The sequence below is a fragment of the Salvelinus alpinus genome, chromosome 13 (assembly GCF_045679555.1).
Source record: "Salvelinus alpinus chromosome 13, SLU_Salpinus.1, whole genome shotgun sequence".
NCBI lineage: Eukaryota > Metazoa > Chordata > Actinopteri > Salmoniformes > Salmonidae > Salvelinus > Salvelinus alpinus.
The window spans coordinates 44,544,629-44,567,395 of record NC_092098.1 but is presented as its reverse complement, the minus strand read 5'-3'; the positions used below and the strand labels follow the sequence as shown (position 1 = coordinate 44,567,395).

The following is a 22,767-nucleotide window of genomic DNA, read 5'->3' as shown; positions in this document are numbered from 1 at the left end:
GGTATGAAATACATCAAACACATGGTTTCCAGGTGTTTGATGCCATTCCATTTGCTCGGTTATTATGAGCCGTTCTCCCCTCAGCAGCCTCCACTGTATGGATTAGTCTTGTATTCGTATCTATGGTCCTCCCATGTGAGTGAATAGGCCTAGTACAATTGCAATTCTCCTTTGCACCAACAGAGAGCACTAAATAACAAAATGTTCCAAGATGCAGTATTCATAATGTACCACAAGATGACGCTACATCTCAACACAAACCATCAGTCTGAACTGTTTCACAAAAATAGCTCATCCATGGCAACATCATTGAAAGTATGTTAAATGTTTATTTTTTATTTATTTTTTACCTTTGTTTAAATAGGCAAATTAGTTAAGAACAAATTCTTATTTACAATGACGGCTTACCCCAGCCAAACCCTAACCCGGGCGACTCTGGGTCAATTGTGTGCTGCCCTATGGGACTCCCAATCACGGCCAGTTGTGATACAGTCTGGAATCGAATCTGGTCTGTAGTGATGCCTCTAGCACTGAGATGCAGCACCTTAGACTGTTGCGCTACTTGGGAGCAGTGGCCTACTACTTGGATGGGACTGTAAATTAACAAACAAGAAGTCAAACACACTTAATTGAATAATTGTTTGTTTTTCTGCTAACTTAAACATTTGTGTCTTTCTAAATTAATTTGTGTTTTTCCATGTACATTTAATTTTTTTTATAAATAAAAGGCAAAATATACACTCTTTATAATGCGCTCTTACCTGAATAGAAAGACTTTTGAAAAGGTTCCAAAAACAGACTCTCTATCACCGTCAATGAGGACGCCACTTCATCAACTTCTTGTCCTTATCCTTTGTACTACCTTCTGACACAGTCAACACATTAAACACTGTATTCTTAGCTCAGAGGTTATATTGTATATTTACAGAGTGAGATTTGTACAGACACAATCCATCTGTTGGTGACACACAGCTCAGTTGCAGCTTGAGAGAGTGACTCTGTTTTGGCTCACCAGCACAACCTTCAGGGATGGCTCATTCGTATCCAATGATGAGTCACCTATATTTAATGATGACAGAGACAAGAAGACCAGGCAATGATGTCGAGTGACAGATAAGAGCATTGGGTTTCTACGCCATGCTGTTTTTCCAGAATTCTTGTGGGCATGAGGGAAACTTGCCAGGCATGTGTGGTATGGCATTCTTGAAGTTGTGCCTTGCTATAAAGCCATTGGCTGATTCTTTAGGATATTTATCGTTAACAGTAATGTGATATGGTTTACGGTGGGATTTTACATTTTTTAAATACACATTTTTAGTCATTTAGCACACACTCTTATCTAGAGTGACTTACAGGAGCATATTATAATGTTTACAATATAAAATCATATCACATAATACGTTAATCATCAGGCGACAGGTAGCCTAGTGGTTGGAGTGTTGGGCCAGTGACCGAAAGGTTGCTAGATCAAATCCCCAAGGTAAAAAGGGTTAAAAAATGGGTTAAAGGCCTATTAACTGTATAGTTATAACAGTAAAAGCTGTTTATCAGTTGAAATCTGTCTCCTTCCCAAAAGATTTGGGAACAATTTAACTTTATAAAGAAGTCTATCAAAAGGAAAAGTTGCCCAAAGACATTCTCCCAGTAAACTTCAATATCAGATTTAAACATGTCTATAGCAGGCCTTGGCCTCTAGCCTAAATAACCTCTGTCATACTGTACCATAGCTCCTCTTTGTTGCTGACTGCCGGACGGTATGATTGACTGCCGGACTGTATGATTGACTACCGGACCGATTCTGTTCCAAAAACGTTTCGTCTGTTGAAAAACGTTTTGCAACATAACCCGTTTACTCCAAACGAAAACGAGAGTTTCTATTGGACAAATTCAAGTAGGTCCCTCCCCATTTGCTTCCGTTTGGTTCTTAAACGGTTAACGGTTTCCGTTGCAGGACGTAATGAATACACCCATTTTATGTTGTGGAAACCTTCCCGTTGTCAAATTAGAGTCGGTGAGCTGGGATAGACTGGGAGTTTGGTTCAGAGAAGGTCAGACATAGCCTACTGCCGGACAGGGCAAGAAGAGTAAAGACTGAATGTGGGACAGGAAATCTGACGTGAACCATCTACGAAAAAGTATCCCAATTGTTTCATCCTGCAATCAAGGATCTGACGAATGACAAAGGTTGGCTGCGTAAACTTTGGCATTCAGGTCTGATCGTTTCTAAACCGGCCTGTTGTTTTTAGTGGAGGCTCTGAAAGTGAACATCATGGCAAGGCGGACTGTGCACGAAGTAACAGTTCAAGATGTACAGAAGAGGAGAAATCCGAATAAACACTATGTAAGTCAATACGGTTTTTTTTATAGGAGAGGGCCGACCACGTATGTATATTGTAGGAATGTATGTGCCACACGTATTTTCTTCGATTACATTTCTTGTTTCGATAAAGTAAAAACAAAGAGAGTATCGAATTACATTTGACCAAAACAGTCGCTGGAAGAAAAAATTACAGTGCGACCATGTTGCATGCATCTAAAGAAAAGTGGAGTGAGTGGTTGGGGAAAGGTTTAGCGTTGAAAATGTCAAATTTATTTTTTCTTTTGAGACCACATGTCAACATCTGGAAATAACCGAGCACCAGGCGTGCGCTTTTTCTCAGACTCTTGGTGTTGTTTGTTTTAATTTCCACTTTATTAGGCTACTGCAGTAAAATAATGTTACTATTATAAGTTGTTGGTTTGGTTTCTGATCAAAACTTTTGGACACTTGGAATGTAGGCTACACCTGGTTATATAACTTTATTAAATATTTAAAAAAACACACGACCAATATTGAAAACAGTTATTTCCAAAACTGCTGCCACTTTATTGTGTTATATAACGGTAAACTATAAACAGAGTAAAAGTATAAGCAGTACTCTGTCGGAGGAACAATAAGCTCACCAGTGAGGTTCGTAATGCAGTCGAGGGCATGATTTTATTTTTTATTTTATTTAACCTTTATTTAACTCGCCAAGTCTGTTAAGAACACATTCTTAGGTGTGTGTGTATGATAGGTGTATGTGTATGATAGGTGTATGTGTGTATAAAACCTGACACAGACTTTTCAAAACATCGCGAAGAGTAGCCTTCGAATAGCTGTCATAGATTTTAATTGGTCTAATGTCTATTTCAGAATGGTTGAGAGAACCATATTTCTGAAGCGGAGAAGCAATGCATGATTTGAGTTACAGTGGGATTGTTTGGGTAGTCCATCCTGATGGGGTAAAACATCGATACAGTTACATATCGGTATATTATTTTTAATGATATATCATATCGTTTTACAACTCCAGCATTTTTCCTTCATAACTTGTTCTCCATCTTCTTTTTAAACGGGGAGCCTTATTTGTTTTCAGCACTTTTATTTTCATGACTGAAAACGGATCGTTTTCTCATGGCTCTCTCTTGTCCCTTTGCAGAAGACATGTTGCGAAAATCGAAATGCAATAAAATCACATTATCGAATTGCAAAACATAGAATCGTGAGAATCGCAAAACATATCATGTTGGCACCTAAGTATCATGATAATATCATATCTTAAGGTCCCTGGCAATTTCCAGCCCTACTGCCTACCAGGCCTTCATGCTCATCTATAGGCTACACACTGTAGTAGAAAACTGTGACCTCAGGTATTGGTATTTGTTGACCAGGAAGCATACTACTCACTCATCTATTCCCAAGGTCATTGTTAGCTCAGAGTACACAAGGCCTTGGCAGAATGTTTGAACTTGGAATGCCGTTCTGCACACTTCTGTCCAGGACAGAGAGCAGAAGCAGGACATGCAGTTTGAGACTGTCTGGCATGAAGGTCTGGCCCATTTTTGTTTAGTCTTGACTACAACTTGTTGTGTTGCTCACTTCCATTACAATATTACCTTATACAAATGGACAGTAGGCTTACTACAAAATTCCTGAGCCATCAGAATGATAATGAGAATGCCTTGTGTGCAGACTGCAAAACATGATGAAGCATGCTTACAATATACAGTATTCTACTTTCTGATGGTGCTGTGATCAGTGCATCCCAAAAGTGTTTTTGTTGCTGTATCCAAGCATCCAAGCCACCTCAGGGTTTCTGTTTTGAATGATCTCTAATGCACAGTGAAAGGGTTAGGAGCTGAGTGTGGGCTGAGGCAGATGGAAGAAAGTTTTCTTATTTAGATAACCACTCCTCAGTCCCCATAAAGCATATATGTCAGAGTCAAGGCCCGCGGGCCACATCCGGCCCGCGAGAAGGTTTTTTACGGCCCCTGGGATGATCTTGATTTATTATTAGAACCGGCCCGCAGACCGCAGCAAGCCGGCAGCCCGCAGATCTTTTACACGCACCAATACTACATTTCCCACAATGCAACGGTGACGCACCGAGCAGTAGGCTGCTGTGTAAATGAGATGGAGCTGCCTTGGGAAAAACTCGTGGGTTTGACAACCGACGGAGCACCTGCGATGTGTGGACACAGGAGCGGACTGGTGGCGAAGATACGGGAAAAGATGCAAGAGGAAAACGCGACAGGTGAGCTGACAGCTTATCATTGTATCATACACCAGGAAGCGTTGTGCGGTAAAGCCTTGAAAATGGAGCATGTAATGAGCATCATCACGCGCACAGTTAACTTTATCAGAGCCAAAGGTTTGAATCACCGCCAGTTCAAGGCATTTCTGACGGAGTTAGAAACGGAGCATGGTGATTTGCCTTATCACACAGAGGTGCGATGGCTAAGCCAGGGAAAGGTGCTTCAAAGATGTTTCGAGCTTCGTGAGGAGATTTGTCTGTTCTTGGACAGCAAAGGGAAAGACACAACACAACTCCGAGACGAAATGTTTCTGTGTGAAATGGCTTTTCTGTGTGACATTACGAGTCATCTGAATGCAATGAACTTGCAGCTGCAGGGTCGGGATCATGTCATCTCTGATATGTACAGTACAGTGAAGGCATTTAAAACCAAACTGACTCTGTGGGAGACGCAGATGCGGAAAGAAAATTTGAGCCACTTTCCCAGCTGCCAGACCATGAAAGAGAAGCTCTCTACCAGTGCGTTCCCGAGCGCACAGTTGGCTGATAAAATAGGTATGCTTGCCGCTGACTTTCGACGCCGATTTGCTGACTTTGAAGCACAAAAAAGCAGGTTGGAACTGCTCGGTAACCCATTTGCTGTTGACGTGGAAAGCTCACCACCAAACCTCCAAATGGAGTTGATTGACCTCCAATGCAATGATGCACTGAGGGCAAAATATGCGGCAGTGGGTGCTGCGGAGTTCGCCCGTTTCCTCCCCGACACAATGCCCCAGCTGCGCATCCAGGCTGCTCAAACGTTGTCTATGTTTGGCAGCACATACCTGTGTGAACAACTGTTTTCTTTGATGAACCTGAACAAAACATCACACAGAAGTCGACTTACTGCTGAACACCTCCACTCAATTCTGAGGATTTCCTCAGCTCAGAGCCTTACCCCGAACATTGATGAACTTGTGGAAAAGATGGGACACCACCAAGTATCACCCTCAACCTCAAACAAGTGAACATTACTGTGCAATCACATATTTAGAGTTTTTACTCAGTTCAAGTTTAAAAGTTAAAGTTTAATATTTGTTTTCACTGCATGTTACTTCTCCTTAAACAAAGTGTTGTTTTTGATTAATAGATTTTTGCACTTTATTTTATTGTATTTCAATCCAATTATATTTTAAAAATATTTCAGTTGAGTGGATGATAGAAAATTGCTATTATTGTTTTTTTCTTTGAAGTAAATTTAGCCCACTTTTGCTAAAATAGAAAATATAGGCTACTGATGGTGCCTTGAATACCGGTTTCTTTCATTTAATGTTCATGTTATGGGGATTTTTATATAAAGGAAATTTGTCTTTTGTGTCTGTTGAAAATTAAAGATTACTGACAGAGCCATAAGAAAATATTGCTTTATTTATCTGATCATATTGGAATATATTTGTTAGGTTTTCAGTAGGTTCAATTAGGTTCACTAGACTATATGCGTCATTTAAAATTTTTTCAATGAACATTCGAACAGTCCGGCCCTCGGCTTGTAGCTAAATTTTTTATTTGGCCCTCCGTCCATTTGACTTTGACACCCCTGCCATAAAGGGTTTGAGTTTTGGATGTATGATGAAGATGTTGATGACTGGTTACGTCGTACAAAAATGCCCAGGATATAAAGATCTTGAGCTCCTGTGTCTCCTTCATCTGCTGGTTTACTGGTTGTGTGCCCTGCGTTGAGCCCTGTGTTTAGCATCTTCCACAGCCTTTGGTCTCCTACAGGGAAGGCAGGGAGTTGGGCCAGGCCGAGCTGGCCCGGCCTGGGACAGAGGCCAACAGAAGCACTCAGCCAGACACAATCAGTGTGGAGTTTCCGTCCGATAACCTCCCAGACTCTCTTTCTCACTTTACAAAAAAGAAAGTGTTTGTTGCACTTGTATGTCAAGCACCAGCAGGCCATTATTGAATGTCGACAGCCTGCAAGATGCTTTATTTTCATTCACTGTCGGGTTAGTACTTTGATCTTAGGGTGGGTGATGCAAAATATTTTATTTTTACCAATGGTTGGTTTCACTGATGTTATAAGAAGAATACCCAAGCCTTTAGTATTTCATGGCACCCTTAAAGGCGTCAGCAGGCTGCAGTTCAGCTGGCGCCTAGCCGAACTCGCCGAAATGAATGAGTGTGCTGATATACTCCCTTAAAAGACCTTCGCAAAAAAAAAATGGGAAAACAACGGCAATAGTACTGTTTGTCCATTTTGAGACGCCATAGCCAGTATACACTTCCTCAAAATAGTCAGCATTATTTTATGATAGTTCTAGAAATCTGTCACTAATTTAGACGTTTTTGCCGAGGAGATCTTAGTCGTGCAATTTTACATCTAACTAAGATGTTTGGTGCAGTATTTCTCAATGATAAAATGTGGAAGATACAGTTGAAATTAAGGAAACATACTGATAGAAACATCAGGAGAAAGGAATGGTCAATTTGCCTGTGTTTTGAATATGAAAAAGCACAGTTGACTCATGTAGTGCAATGTTCTGCTGTCATACAGTGCATTCGGAAAGTATTCAGACCCCTTGACTTTTTCCACATTTTGTTACGTTACAGCCTTATTCTAAAATGTGTTGCATATATTTTTTCCCTAATCAATCTACGTACAATACCCCATAATGACAAAGCAAAAACTTTTTTTCAGAAACTTTTGCAAAATAAAAATAAAAACCTGGAAATATTACATTTATATAAGTATTCAGGCCCTTTGCTCAGTACTTTGTTGAAGCACCTTTGGCAGTGATTACAGCCTCGAGTCTTCTTGGGTATGATGTTACAAGCTTGGCACACCTGTATATGGGGAGTTTCTCACCTTCTTATCTGCAGATCCTCTCAAGCTCTGTCAGGTTGGATGGGGAGCATCACTGCACAGCTATTTTCAGGTCTCTCCAGAGATGTTCAATCGGGTTCAAGCCTGGGCTCTGACTGGGCCACTCAAGGACATTCAGAGACTTGTCCCGAAGCCACTCATGCGTTGTCTTGGCTGTGTGCTAAGGGTCGTTGTCCTGTTGGAAGGTGAACCGTCGCCCCAGTCTGAGGTCCTGAGAACTCTGGAGCAGGCTTTCATCAAGGATCTCTCTGTACTCTGCATCGTTCATCTTTCCCCCGATTCTGACTAGTCTCCCAGTCCCTGCCGCTGAAAAACATCCCCACAGTATAATGCTGCCATCACCATGCTTCACTGTAGGGATGGTGCCAGGTTTCCTCCAGACGTGACGCTTGGCATTCAGGCCAACTAGTTAAATCTTGGTTTCATCAGACCAGATAATCTTGTTTCTCATGTTCTGAGAGTCTTTAGGTGCCTTTTGGCAAACTCCAAGCGGGCTGTCATGTGCCTTTTACTGAGGAGTGGCTTCCATCTGGCCACACTACCATAAAGGCCTGATTGGTAGAGTGCTGCAGAGATGGTTGTCCTTCTGGAAGGTTCTCCCATCTCCACAGAGGAACTCTGGAGCTCTGTCAGAGTCACCATTGGGCTCTTGGTCACCTCCCTGACCAAGGCCCTTCTCCCCCGATTGCTCAGTTTAGCCGGGCGGCCAGCTCTAGGAAGAGTCTTGATGGTTCTAACTTCTTCCATTTAAGATTGATGGAGGCTACTGTGTTCTTGGGGACCTTCAATGCTGCAGACATTTTTTGGTACCCTTCCCCAGATCTGTGCCTCGACACAATCCTGTCTCTGAGCGCTACGACCATTGCTCTGACATGCACTGTCAACTGTGGGACCTTATAAAGACAGGTGTGTGCCTTTCCAAATCATGTCCAATCAATTGAATTTACCACAGGTGGACTCCAATCAAGTTGTAGAAACATCTCAAGGATGATCAATGGAAACAGGATGCACCTGAGTTCAATTTCGAGTCTCATAACAAAGGGTCTGAATACTTATGTAAATAAGGTATTTCTGTTTTTATTTTTCTACATTTGCAAAAATTTCTAAAATCCTGTTTTGGCTTTTTCATTATCGGCTATTGTGTATAGATCGATGAGGGAAAAATGTATTTAATACATTTTAGAATAAGGCTGTAACGTAACAAAATGTGGAAAAAGAAAATGGGTCTGAATACTTTCCGAATGCACTGTATGTCTATTGTCCATGCATCCTTTGCAAGACTACAATTGTGTTATCCCAATGCGTGAGTAGTAGACATGATCTTTTCCTTTTACACAGGAAATGATGATCTCATGGTGTGGGAAGGAAGTGAGATCATATGAAAGGATGTCAGATCCATTCTGTAGAAAATGGTTGACATGACACCAAATTGAACCACACAATGTACCTAGTAACTCCATTTATCTTCCCTTGAATTCACGTCATTGTGGACTAGGTGTGACCATGAATCAGAAATGGAATCATCAAGGGATTTCACCTTTGAAGCTATTATGGGTTTAACAGCATATTGAGGTTATTACACTGTTGTTACCATGAATATATGGATCCATTTTAATTAATATGGGTCCTGGTCGTCACACCTATGCAGTAAAAGTAACTATATGCTTTGTAAGAGTTAAAGGTTTTAAAGGTAACCCCCTTTTTTCTTTCTATCAGGTTTACATCATCAAAGTGTCTTGGTCTGATGGTAGTACTGAGGTCATCTTCAGACGCTACAGCAAGTTCTTCCATCTGCAGGTGAGTTGGGAACAGCTGTGGGAAAACAACTTCAAGTACAATCATACATCCACACTATATGGCTGCATTTTAAATGGCACTCTATTCCCCACATAGTACACTACTTTCTACCAGAGCCCTAAGGCTATAAGCTGGGTGGTTCGAGCCCTGAATGCTGATTGGCTGACAGCCGTGGTATATCAGACTGTATACCACGGGTATGACAAAACATACATTTTTACTGCTCTAATTACGTTGGTAGCCAGTTTATAATAGCAAAAAGGCACTTCGGGGGTTTGTGGTATATGGCCAATATACCACAGCTAAGGGCTGTGTCCAGGCACTCTGCGATGCGTTGTGCATAAGAACAGCCCTTAGCCGTGGTATATTGGCCATATACCACACCCCCTCATGTCTTATTTCTTAAATATACCATTGTACAGGCCTACCAATAAGAACACAGTGTTTGTGCCTGGGTCACTGAACCATGTGATTTTGGTAATTACCTGCATATGAGTCGATTCGGAAAATGAACTAATGGAGCCTGAATAAGCTGAATGTTGATTTTAACAGATAACCACAAAAATAGAATAGAACGTCACACGTTACAGTAAACTGCCTGTGGAGGGAATCTCCTCAGAGTTTCAGTTCCTTTTTCTGTGGCAATTGATCTCTGTTAAATATATCCTCAATATGAATACTTGGTGTACATTGTGTAATATGGTCTGAGTGTAGATTAATGTAAGCAGGTAGGCCTATTGGAGATGCAGGGTCATATTGAGTCAGTGTGTATTTTTAAAACGGGGCATTCCCTCGTATGCTTTTCAGCTGCTTCCTTCTCTATTTAAAGCTCTGGGTGGGCTCTCAGAGTGGCGTGTGAAATTCAGATAACCCTTATGATTACACCAGATCACATCTCCTGGTTTGGCCCATTGGTTTGGCGCTGGTACATGAAAAGAAACAGTTAATTTATCATTCATTGAATTGGGCTTATGTCAATTCCTGTAAAGCTGTGGCTCAGACTGCAAGCTGGCTGACCGTCTATGACGGTGGCTGGTAGCGTCATCTTCTGAGAACTAAGGCCTGTACTGCATACAAAATACCTGTAAAGTGCCCTTTTGACCAGAGTCCTACACTCATGTCAAGGTACTATCTGTCCCTATAGGAGAGCCCTTTGAAGAACCCTTATGGCTGCAGGTAGAAAACTTTTGGTGTCAGGTAGAACCCTTTTGGGTTCCATGTAGAATCCTTTCTACAGAGGGTTCTACTTGGAACCCAAAACGGGTTCTCCTATGGGGACAGCTGAAGAACCCTTTCGGAACCCTTTTTTTCTAAAAGTGTAGGCCCAGGTCCAGAATAGTGCACTCTCTAAGGATATGGTTCCATTCGGGACACAGCCTGGACAGTGAAGGAGTGATGAGTCATTTCATCTGGCTACTGCTCCTCTGACGGTACTGACCCACCTGGATGCATCTCTCTGAGAGCCTGCCATGGTTGCTGTCTGTTGGTAAGGACATAAGACCAATGGGCTGGGCCGGCCTAGAATAGTGCTTCTCACTGTGGAACACGTCACCTGTTTGGCTGCGTCACAACTGGACTCCTCTGGTGTTGTACTGCTTTGTAAAGGATACAACATCAAAATCTGATCTCATGACTCACAATGAGGAAAACTATTCACACACACACACACACACACACACACAATCCCTGTTCCTCTCTTCCTCCCTTCCTCTGACTCTCCCTGGGTCATCATCCCTCACTCTTCTCTGATGTCACTGCTGTCCACCCTGCAGGAAACAGCCTTTGTTTGAAGGTAATGTTCAGATGAACAGATCAGCTGGCAAACAAAGAACGATGACATGATCATACGCCTCGATATTATATATAACCACAGAGACAGGCTGTCTCTTGCATCACATCGAATCAATAGTGGCTAATGCTGTTGGCAAACCTATGGCTGTAGGTCTGGGTTGATTCATGGTGCTGTGTTTGTCTTGTCCACAGTTTACTTCAGTACGTATGCCGCTGGGGCCCAGTGGAGTCATCATAATACAGTCCTGAGAGATAGTGTCATTATACTTTTAACTAAGTTCCAAATTCTAGCAGAGAATACATTTTATTGAGCTTCTCTGTTAGTCATTGAGTCTGTAAGACATTGCGGGAAGACGACAAAGACAGACAGGCTGTTATTATGACTGGTCTAGATGTCGCCTCACATTCTGTCTACTTTAAACTACCTGGTCCACTGATGGCAGCTGATGAGAGCTGTTACCTGTTGGTGAGGGCATAAAACAACTGTAACATAGTATTAGGCCAACTGCATCAAATGGAGCCGAGCAAACAAGCTCTGCACGTTGTTGTTTACTCCTCTCTAATTACTAATGCAGAGTTAGTATTTGTCTTTAGATTCCTCGACTTGAAGCCAGAACAGTTTCGTGAGCCATTTGAGATACAGTAGAAATGGAAACACAGGTTAGCTTAAACAAAATTGCATGCAAATTTCATGATGTCGTGTAAGTGCCTTGAACCAAAATGACTGATGCATTGCTTTGACAAATTATGGAAAATACAGAGACTCTGTCATAGGTTCCTCCCAGTTGCTGTTTACAGAGATTCTGTTTCCATGGCACTAAGTACTGTTTCCATGCTCTACATCTGTCCACGTTGGATATGCCCTATCCTTGTGTCTAAATTCTAAAACCACTTTCGAATAGATACAAACTCTTATTCCTATGCATTGGTGTGATGTAAAGCTGATACTTGACTACTGTCTCCCTCAACTCACAGCTGTCACATATTTTCCAGACATGGTAATCGAGTAACAAAACCCTTTTAATGTGGAAAGATGGCAATCCTCTGTTGAGATCATGGGGCTGCCTGTTGTGAGCAGCGTTTTGCACAAAAGCTAAAGAGGCTCTTATTCTCTGGTGCACAATAATTTGCTGGACCCTATTGCAATAAACTGGATCCCATGCTATACTTTTTGATCTGGAAACAATTAGACATAACATATGCCTTGACTTAGAAAATGCTGAACAGAAGATATGTGGGTCTGTAAATATAGTACATAGCAGTACTGTGCACTATGGAAATGAAATGTGTTTTAAATGTAGATTTGAGAGGAAATCCAGCAGTTGACAATTGAGTGGTTTTTAATCCTGCTGGAATGCTTTGGAAAGGGAAAAGGAGGGTTCAAGGACAAAATCCATGTGGAAGACTTGTTCAGTGTATGCATTAGTATGACTTGCCCGTAAGTTAGCCTAATAAAATGGCAAAGCTTATACACCTTTTCAAAATTAATTAAAATGTAATTCAATTTCTTGGTATAATTTGAAGACAATAACCAAGAAATCCAATAGGGTATTATATTCTCCTTGACATAGAAGGTCTATCATCCATAGACAGATAGGCTAAACCTTGAGGACTTTTTACTTCAGTAGGACAAATGAGATTGAGCGGTATCTTAATTCGCTCCACTCTTTTCCACCTAGCTGGCTTACTGGTGTCTCCTGCCTTTGTTTATGACTATTGAAAGTGTTTTTTAAGGCAATGTCTGCCCAGCCGTCACTATGCAAGACTTGAAATGTGAGAGTTTAGTTTCACTGCTCAATTTTTTCCCTTTTTTAAATTTCATTTTCTCCCTTTTAAAAAGGGTTTTGAAAACCATGTGCTGAGCCAGCACATTGCTTACAGGGAAGACCGACGCAGTGGCAGGAAATGCAAGTCTAAACGAAGGCTCCTCACCTCACATGCTCTCTGTTGACATTGCTCAACAGCTAAGTAGAATGTTTTCAACAATTCCTATTGAAAACACATGACGTTGGTCTTTTTTAGTGTGATTCACTCATTTTAACCAATGTTTAAGTCACCCAGTAAAATTCTACTTGAGTAGAAGTTTAAAAGTATTTGGTTTAAAATATACTTGTGTCAAAAGTAAATGTTATTGCTAAAATAGTAGTATAAATCACTTCAAATTCCTTATATTAAGCAAACCAGATGGCACCATTTTCTTGTTCTTTTTTTATTAATGGAGAGCCACAGTCCAAAATTCAGACATAATTTACAAACGAAACATGTGTGTTTAGTGAGTCCACCAGATTAGGGGCAGTAGGGATGACCAGGGATACTTGGTTGATAAGTGTGTGAATTGGACTATTTTCCTGTCCTACCAAACATTCAAAATAAAAGCACTTTTGGGTGTCAAGGAAAATGTATGGAGTAAAAAGTACAATATTCTCTTAAGGAATGTAGTGAAGTAAAAGTTGTCAAATATTAAGTAAAGTACAGATACCCCCCAAAAAATACTTAAGTAGTACTTTAAAGAATTTTTACTTAAGTACTTTACAGCACTGGAAATTCCAGAAAGAGATGTGGTTGTCGGAGGAGGCCTTTAACACTCATTCTAGTCCTGTTTTGAGAGGGAGACTCAGATCCAGAGAACAAAGGCCTTTGTGTCTGATGAGACTGTCTGATGTAGTTACAGAAGAGGATATGAACCAGACGAATGATAGCTGACCGTCGCAAATTAACTTAGTCTCTGACCAAAAAAGAATTTGCTGCCCAATTAATTAATTAATTTGATGCAAAATACTTATTTTAAGTCGCTCTGGATAAGAGTGTCTGCTAAATGACTAAAATGTCATGTAAAATGTAAGTTTGACTGTGTAGCCCTTTATTCTGTTAGGTGTAGTGATGGAGGAGTCGTGTGATGATAACCCACCGTTACTCCCCTGGCTGTGATGTCATACCTCCCAGCAGACATCACACCTGAGACCCTACATTCTTTGTCGTTTCCTTGTTTACTTATTAATGTATTAGTCATTAACAGCCCTCTTTTTCGTCTGAATTAGTTAGCTAGCTAGATTCATCAATGAAATTACGTGGAATAGATGTTGATTTGATGTCTGTGCCCAGTGGGTAGTCCATCACAACTAAAGTTAACAGTACCTCAGTAGGCCAACCATTGCCAAGAAAAACTCTGTCAAATGAAGTCAGTATTTACTATTGTGTTGCTAGAACCCATTAAACCCATTCTCAAGTCATTAATGTGAGAGTTATGTGTACATGATGTAACTGGTTGTCTGCAGCAGAGACAAGGCTACATATTCACCTTAGTCAGATGGCTTTCCTCATCTGAGACATCAGCTCTGATTACAGGCCATAGACAGGGTGTTGGAGCGATGGTAGAGAGTCAGAGTCAGTTAGGGTGTGGCTCCCCGCTAGACACATGGGAACAGTTACAGCGTGTGTGGGGGGTATTCTCTCGCTCTCTGTCTCTCTCTCTCTCTCTCTCTCTCTCTCTCTCTCTCTCTCTCTCTCTCTCTGTCTGTCTGTCTGTCTGTCTGTCTGTCTGTCTGTCTGTCTGTCTGTCTGTCTGTCTGTCTGTCTGTCTGTCTGTCTGTCTGTCTGTCTGTCTGTCTGTCTGTCTGTCTGTCTGTCTGTCTGTCTGTCTGTCTGTCTGTCTGTCTGTCTGTCTGTCTGTCTGTCTGTCTGTCTCTCTCTCTCTCTCTGTCTCTCTCTCTCTCTCTCTCTGTCTCTCTCTCTCTCTCTGTCTCTCTCTCTCTCTGTCTCTCTCTGTCTCTCTCTCTCTCTCTGTCTCTCTCTCTCTCTGTCTCTCTCTCTCTCTCTGTCTCTCTGTCTCTCTCTCTCTCTCTCTCTCTCTCTCTCTCTCTCTCTCTCTCTCTCTCTCTCTCTCTCTCTCTCTCTCTCTCTCTCTCTCTCTCTCTCTCTCTCTCTCTCTCTCTCTCTCTCTCTCTCTCTCTCTCTCTCTCTCTCTCTGTGTGTCTCTCTCTCTCTCTATCTCTCTCTCTCTCTGTGTCTCTCTCTCTGTGTCTCTCTCTCTGTCTCTCTCTCTCTCTCTCTCTCTCTCTCTGTCTCTCTCTGTCTCTCTCTGTCTCTCTCTCTCTCTCTCTCTCTCTCTCTCTCTCTCTCTCTCTGTCTCTCTCTGTCTCTCTCTCTCTCGCTGTCTTTCTCTCTGACTGTCGGTATTCCAAGTCTTAAAGTAAAAGGAGGATCTGTGAAACGATGCATCTGCCTCTTTAGCCAGACAGATGGTTGTCATGTGTAGTCAGTCAGAGGTCTTTTCCCTCTGACTTCTCTTTGTTTGACAGAGGAAGGAGTGATGTAGCTGGAAGTTTGATGTAGAGCTTGGATCAATCAGAACCTCCCCTAATTGCCGTCTACAGGACTGGTATTCTTAGTTCCCTGCTGATCTTCTCCTTTTTCTACACTAGTCAGTTCTTCTGTTGCAGTTCTTCTGTCAGTTCTTCTCAGTACATTTTCATTCCACGTCGTGGAGATTATTGGGTTTATTGTGATATATAATGATTTAGTTAAAAAAAACAAATTAAGATATACACTTAAGTTACAGATGTAGGATCTCAATTTGACCTATAGTGCATTTGGAAAGTATTCAGACCCCTTGACTTTTTCTACATTTTGTTACATTACAGCCTTATTCTAAAATGGATTACATGTATAAAAAAAATATATATATATAATAATTTTATAAACATTCCTCAGCAGTCTGCACACAATAGCCCATAATGATAAAGTGGAGGAAAAAAATGTGTTTTAGATATTTTTGCAAATTTATACAAATAAACAGAAATACCAAATTTCCATAAGTATTCAGACCCTTTGCTATGAGACTCAAAATTGAGCTCAGGTGCATCCTGTTTCCATTGATCATCCTTGAGATGTTTGTACATGTCTATATAAGCTCCCACAGTTGACAGTGCATGCCAGAGTAAAAACCAAGACAGGATTGTGTCAAGGCACAGATCTGAGGAAGGGTACCAAAAAATGTCTGCACCAAGAGCACAGTGGCCTCCATCATTCTTAAATGGAAGAGGTTTGAAACAACCAAGACTCTTCCTAGAACTGGCCGCCCAGCCAAACTGAGCAATCGGGGGAGAAGGGCCTTGGTCAGGGAGGTGACCAAGAACCCGATAGTCACTCTGATAGAGCTCCAGTTTCTCTGTGGAGAAGGGAGAACCTTCCAGAAGGACAACCATCTCTGCAGCACTCCACCAATCAGGCCTTTATGGTAGGTACATGACAACCCGCTTCGAGTTTGCCAAAAGGCACCTAAAGGACTCTCAGACCATCAGAAACAAGATTATCTGGTCTGATAAAACCAAGATTTAACTAGTTGGCCTGAATGCCAAGCGTCACGTCTGGAGGAAACCTGGCACCATCCCTACAGTGAAGCATGGTGATGGCAGCATTATACTGTGGGGATGTTTTTCAGCGGCAGGGACTGGGAGACTAGTCAGGATCGAGGCAAAGATGAACAGAGCAAAGTACAGAGAGATCCTTGATGAAAGCCTGCTCCAGAGCGCTCAGGACCTCAGACTGGGGTGAAGGTTCACCTTCCAACAGGACAACGATACTAAGCACACAGCCAAGACAACGCAAAAGTGGCATTGGGACAAGTCTCTGAATGTCCTGAGTGGCCCAGCCAGAGCCCGGACTTGAACACAATCAAAGCATCTCTGGAGAGACCTGAAAATAGCTGTGCAGCAACACTCCCCATCCAACCTGACAGAGCTTGAGAGGATCTGCAGAGAAGAAGGGGAGAGACTCCCCAAATACAGGTGTGGCAAGCTTGTTTTTTCATACCCAAGAGGACTCGAGGCTGTAATCCCTACCAAAGGTGCTTCAATAGAGTACAGGGTCTGATCACTTATGTAAATGTGATATTTCAGTTTTTTATTTTCAATAAATTAGCAAACATTTCTAAATACCTGTTTTTGCTTTGTCATTAAGGGGTTCTGTTTGTAGATTGTTGAGGGGGAAAAAACTATTTAATACATTTTAGAATAAGGCTGTAACCTAACAAGATTTGGAAAAAGTAAATGGGTCTGAATACTTTCCAAAGGCACTGTATATTGTTACAGTAAAATAATCTTTCGTCCATTATGTTGCTTGATCGGTGGTTAGGCTATTAACTGGCAAAAAGTAGCCTACATAAAAAGTGCAATACTGTTAACACAACTGTCTGTTTTCAGTGAATTTACAGTATGTAAATCACAAAGCTCATCTGCACATTCGGTGCAGAACAATTCTCAGGAACAAACAATTTATTAAGCTCCTACATCTGTTTAATGATTGTCAGTTGGAGCATATATAGAATTCTGCATAATAATTGACTGGGTTCGTGAAGGCGTTTGCATCTCTCAAGAGCTTTCATAGATTATTCACGTAATAAACATGTTTAAATCTGATTTAATAGCCACTGGGCATTTGGAACATTAGGTGGAGCTTTAGTTTCTGGAGAGATGAAGGGTTGCATATTGTAGGAAAGCATAGAGGAGAATTATGGATATCGAATGAGGAGGTGCAGGAAGTAACAATGTTGACAGTAAAGTAGTCGTGTATGACTACTAAGCAGGTAGAGTTTAATGTGATGTTAAAGTGAACAGTCAGTGATGTCATTAGTATAGTCAACAGACATGGTGCTATTAATTAACCATGATTGCAATCATGAGAGGGAGTGTGACATGGGGATATAACAGTACTGATAAATCATGACAATAATGAACATGGTATAGAAGGTGCTTTTTACTCTGTGACTGGAACATTCTTCACCTCCTTGATATCCATCCTGTCTTTGCCAAACTGGATCCAAAGTATTGGAGCACTCTGCCATAACATTCCTCTCACCTCACACGTCTTCAGTGCTCTCTTCTCTGCTTTCTTTGGCTTCAGCCACCAACAGACTGTTATGGTTTCTTTAACTTCCACCGACAGCCATTTGCATTGTGACTATATAGCTTTATGTTGAGTTAATTTACACAGCTGCCTGTAGTCTGTGCATTGAGGTCAAGAGCTCTCTGCTGGTGACTGGTCCAAAGCCATACTGCTGAGTGTCATAGCAACATTATAGCACTGTAATAACAATGAGTTATATTATAGCACTCTCTGTTGCAAGGTATGACATGTGATACTGAGAAAGCTTTACAGCTAACTGTACTGTCTTTTAACTGGTAGTAAGGCCAGTAGTAAGACATGTGTTAGAGAATCAGAGGAAATGCTCCTTCTCTGTGCAAGTCAGATACAAGCCCTTCTAAACAAGCCCGAATCCATCCATCTATTTATCCAATCTCAACTCTGCATGGACAGGGCTCTACACTGACCCTTTTTTACAAGAAGCATGTGTGCGCCTAAGTTGAAAAATGTAGGCGCACACAAATATATTTGGGAGCGCAATGAAAAATATTTGAGATATTAAAGCTAGAATCCTTAATTTTTCTAGGTGCTCCAAAATAGAAATGTCAGGTCGCACAGCAATATGCAAGTAAAATGGTTGCTCTGTGGAGCCCTGATGGAGAAGACAGGCCCATCATATACCAGTGTTTCCATATGATGGGCCAGTAGTAATTTTCCACGAGTGCAGGAACCAAGATGCTCTAAACAGACTGTTTCGACATCATCAGCCCCACTGGCCAATCAGATCCCTGCTTGCTGCCCACATCATCAACCTAGTTGAATCATTTTAACTCTAGTCTGTTTGTTTGTAGAAGACGGAAAACAAAAACATGAATCTAGTATTTGTGAGGTCTGTCTCTAATCTATTCTCCAACACAAAGTGAATAATTCCCCCCCACCCGGACAGATATGTTTGGTTTAGTTAGTAATAGTATGGAGTATGTATGCCGTTATTTCGTGTCATAAAAACCCAGTTGGTTCTGACACTGACATTCCACTCTAAGTTTAATATAATAGGAAATGAAGAACATTCCTCTTTTATCTGGCAGCACTTTTGTTCTCTTTGACCCCACTCGGCTTCTGGAGTACAGCCTAGCCGTCACGGCAGACAGATGCCATTATTCTATCAGATTGATGTTAATGTACTTTCTTTTTATTTTATCCAGGCTAGTCAATTAAGAACTAATTATTATTTACAATGAGGGCCTCAGTCACTGGTCTAACTATAGGGTGGCTGTCTTGAAAATCATACCCTGTCTTTCCCAGTACCTCTTCATTGACATTTCTCTGTATGCAGAGAAAGAGCGGTGTCCCTTAGAGACCTTTTCTCTTTGTGCTCCATAATATTTGACTCGTAGTTCTGGGTACTAGGCTATAGGCTATTGTGGCGGCAGGTAGCCTAGTTGATAGTGTTGGGCCGGTAACCGAAAGGTTGCTGGATCGAATCCCCGAGCTGACAAGGTAAAAATATGTTGTTCTGCCCCTGAGCAAGGCAGTTAACCCACTGTTCCCCGGTAGGCTGTTATTGTAAATAAGAATTTGTTCTTAACTGACTTGCGTAGTAAAATAAAAATATCAGTAGATATGTCGAACAGTTTTCAGCTACTTTCCTCATTTGAATTGATAGACATTAGAAGTCATCATGCAGGAAGTTCAATTAAAAAAAAAATCGTAAGCAACATTGTTCAGAACCCCTCAAAACGGCAAACTGCCGCTTATGGTAAACGTGAACCACCTGGGTTCTGTTGTGGTGGACCAGAGAGCAGAGGGTAGTTGATGGGTTGGATCAGTCAGCAGGTTGGCCAAGAGTGACTGGACTGAACACTCCTCAGTGCGTTGTTGCTGTGCTGAAAGAGAGGGAAGGAGAAAGGGCTTCAAGTTCATTGGCTGACACACCCAGGTGTCTTTTCACTCCAGCTGCCAATAGAATGCAGCTGGGGCCTGGAACTTAAAACACAGACCTTCAGACTGGGGGAGGGGGAGGTTATTGGCTAGAGTGTAGGAAAATAACCTATAGCACTGTGGAGGGATCACTGGGAGACAGAGAGAAAGCTGCACACTGGGCTTTAAAAGGAGAAAAGAGAAGAAAAAAAAGTTTCACTATGTCAGTGGGCCTTTGCTAACAGGCCACGTAGCATATGTAGCCTAGCTACCTCAACCAAGAAGAAATACCATCTGTTGTGTGGATTTCTTACCGTTGGCAGAACCAGTCCTTTTAGGAATTGCTGAATTGTAAAAATGTACAACCCTCCCACTGCCCCATGCAGTGATGTTGTTGTGTGATAGCATGTGTTGTTTAACTCCCTGTGTTGTTGCCACTGTGCTTTCAGATGGAGCTTCTGGATAAGTTCCCTGTGGAAGGAGGGCAGAAAGACCCCAAGCGGAGAATCATCCCTTTTCTACCAGGTAAGAGTGTAGCCCTTTCCATGACTAAAAGAGACACATTTGACCTCATGGGTGGAAGGTTCTTAAAAATATAATTTCATAATTAATGAAAAAAAGTATGTTTTAATTATCCGGTGTTTCTATGTCAAACAGTTTTGTTATAGTTCAGTCTTCTGTGATGTATATAAAATGTAATATTGGGATGCAAACTCAACATTCTATACATTTCAACTCTATATCCGACATGGTACAAGTGCCTTCTTTTTGTTAAGCCCATAACCATGAGTCTGAGGTGTATACTTTTGTTTCAAAGTAGATTTGTTTAAGACTACCACGAATCAGTCTGTGTGACCCTGATTTGGCTCACTACAGGAAACGGTTCAACAACACACCGCTACTGACTGACAGTCCCAGCTCACGTGGTGCTGTCAAAGCAGCAGCATTAACAGAGAACGAAGAACGTAAGAGCTGCTACGTTGCACCCTGGGAAATCCACACCTCTCATGAGCTCACGATTTCCCTTACCGAGCACCGTTTTGTTTTTCCGTTTATAAACTCAATGGCAATTTTGTAAATTGCTACTCGTTTTAGTTCCTCCCTCCAATACTGTCCATCAAACACACTAAGCAGGAGGGGCCCAGATTGAATTAAGACTGGACACACGTATGAGCAGCTCTTGAAACAAGGCCATTTAGTGTCTCATGAGAGTAATCCATGTGAGGCTTATGGGGAAGCCTGGAGGTCTAGAACTGTAGAACTGATAGAGACCGAGAGGGAGACGGAGAGAGAGACAGAGAGGCAATGAGAGGAGGAGACCAACCAGGGAGACCAGACCACATTACTCCCAGTCTTTTCTTCTTCTCCGTTGATTCATATATTGTTGTAAATGCTTCAGACATGTATGCTCATTGCTCATACATCTGTGAGGAAAGATTCATTCTGAGCACTCAAATCCCAAATAAAATAAAATTGTATTTATCACATTCTTTCCGGCGCCGAAAAGAGATGGCCGCCTCGCTTCGCGTTCCTTGGAAAATATGCAGTATTTTGTTTTTTTATGTGTTATTTCTTACATCGGTACCCCAGGTAATCTTAGGTTTCATTACATACAGTCGGGAGGAACTACTGAATATACGATTAACGTCAACTCATCATCGTTCCTACCAGGAATATGACTTTCCCGAAACGGATCCAGTGTTTTGCCTTCCACCCAATACAATGGATCTGATCCCAGCCGGCGACCCTGTGCGACGCCGAAAAAGGGGCAAACGAGGCGGTCTCGTGGTCAGGCTTCGGAGACGGGCACATCGCGCTCCACTCCCTAGCATACTACTCGCCAATGTCCAGTCTCTTGACAATAAGGTTGACGAAATCCGAGCACGGGTAGCATTCCAGAGAGACATCAGGGATTGCAACGTGCTCTGCTTCACGGAAACATGGCTAACTCAAGAGACGCTAACGGAGTCGGTGCAGCCAGCTGGTTTCTTCATGCATCGCGCCGACAGAAACAAACATCTTTCCGGTAAGAAGAGGGGCGGGGGGGTATGCCTTATGATTAACGAGACGTGGTGTGATCATCATAACAACACACAGGAACTCAAGTCATTCTGTTCACCTGATCTAGAACTCCTCACAATCAAATGTCGACCGCATTATCTACCAAGGGAATTCTCTTCAATCATAATCACAGCCGTATATATTCCCCCCCAAGCAGACACATCGATGGCCCTGAACGAACTTTATCTGACTCTTTGTAAACTGGAAACCACACACCCTGAGGCTGCATTCATCGTAGCTGGGGATTTTAACAAGGCTAATCTAAAAACAAAACTCCCTAAATTCTATCAGCATATCGATTGTGCTACCAGGGCTGGAAAAACCCTAGATCATTGTTATACTAATTTCCGCGACGCATATAAGGCCCTCCCCCGCCCCCCTTTCGGAAAAGCTGACCACGACTCCATTTTGTTGATTCCAGCCTACAAACAGAAACTCAAACAACAAGCTCCCGCGCTCAGGTCTGTTCAACGCTGGTCCGACCAATCTGAATCCACGCTTCAAGACTGCTTCGATCACGCGGATTGGAATATGTTCCGCATTGCGTCCAACAACAATATTGACGAATATGCTGATTCGGTGAGCGAGTTCATTAGGAAGTGCATTGACGATGTCGTACCCACAGCAACGATTAAAACATTCCCAAACCAGAAACCGTGGATTGACGGCAGCATTCGCGTGAAACTGAAAGCGCGAACCACTGCTTTTAACCAGGGCAAGGTGACCGGAAGCATGACCGAATACAAACAGTGTAGCTATTCTCTCCGCAAGGCAATCAAACAGGCTAAGTCCCAGTACAGAGACAAAATCGAGTCGCAATTCAACAGCTCAGACACAAGAGGTATGTGGCAGGGTCTACAGTCAATCACGGATTACAAAAAGAAAACCAGCCCCGTCGCGGACCAGGATGTCTTG

The 22,767-nt window shown here is 42.0% G+C and overlaps 1 protein-coding gene across 6 annotated transcripts in view; it reads left to right on the top strand.

The window, feature by feature from the left end:
- The first annotated feature begins 1,970 nt into the window (after window positions 1-1,970).
- Window positions 1,971-22,767, top strand: part of sh3pxd2b (SH3 and PX domains 2B) — a 60,253-nt gene continuing 39,456 nt past the window's right edge. For all 6 annotated transcript variants that reach the window (XM_071339515.1, XM_071339512.1, XM_071339514.1 and 3 more), the window contains exons 1-3: window positions 1,971-2,341; window positions 9,139-9,219; window positions 20,241-20,316. In XM_071339515.1, the coding sequence (XP_071195616.1) occupies window positions 2,270-2,341; window positions 9,139-9,219; window positions 20,241-20,316 (229 nt within the window). In that variant the 5' untranslated portion in view covers window positions 1,971-2,269. The remainder of the gene's footprint in view (window positions 2,342-9,138; window positions 9,220-20,240; window positions 20,317-22,767) is intronic.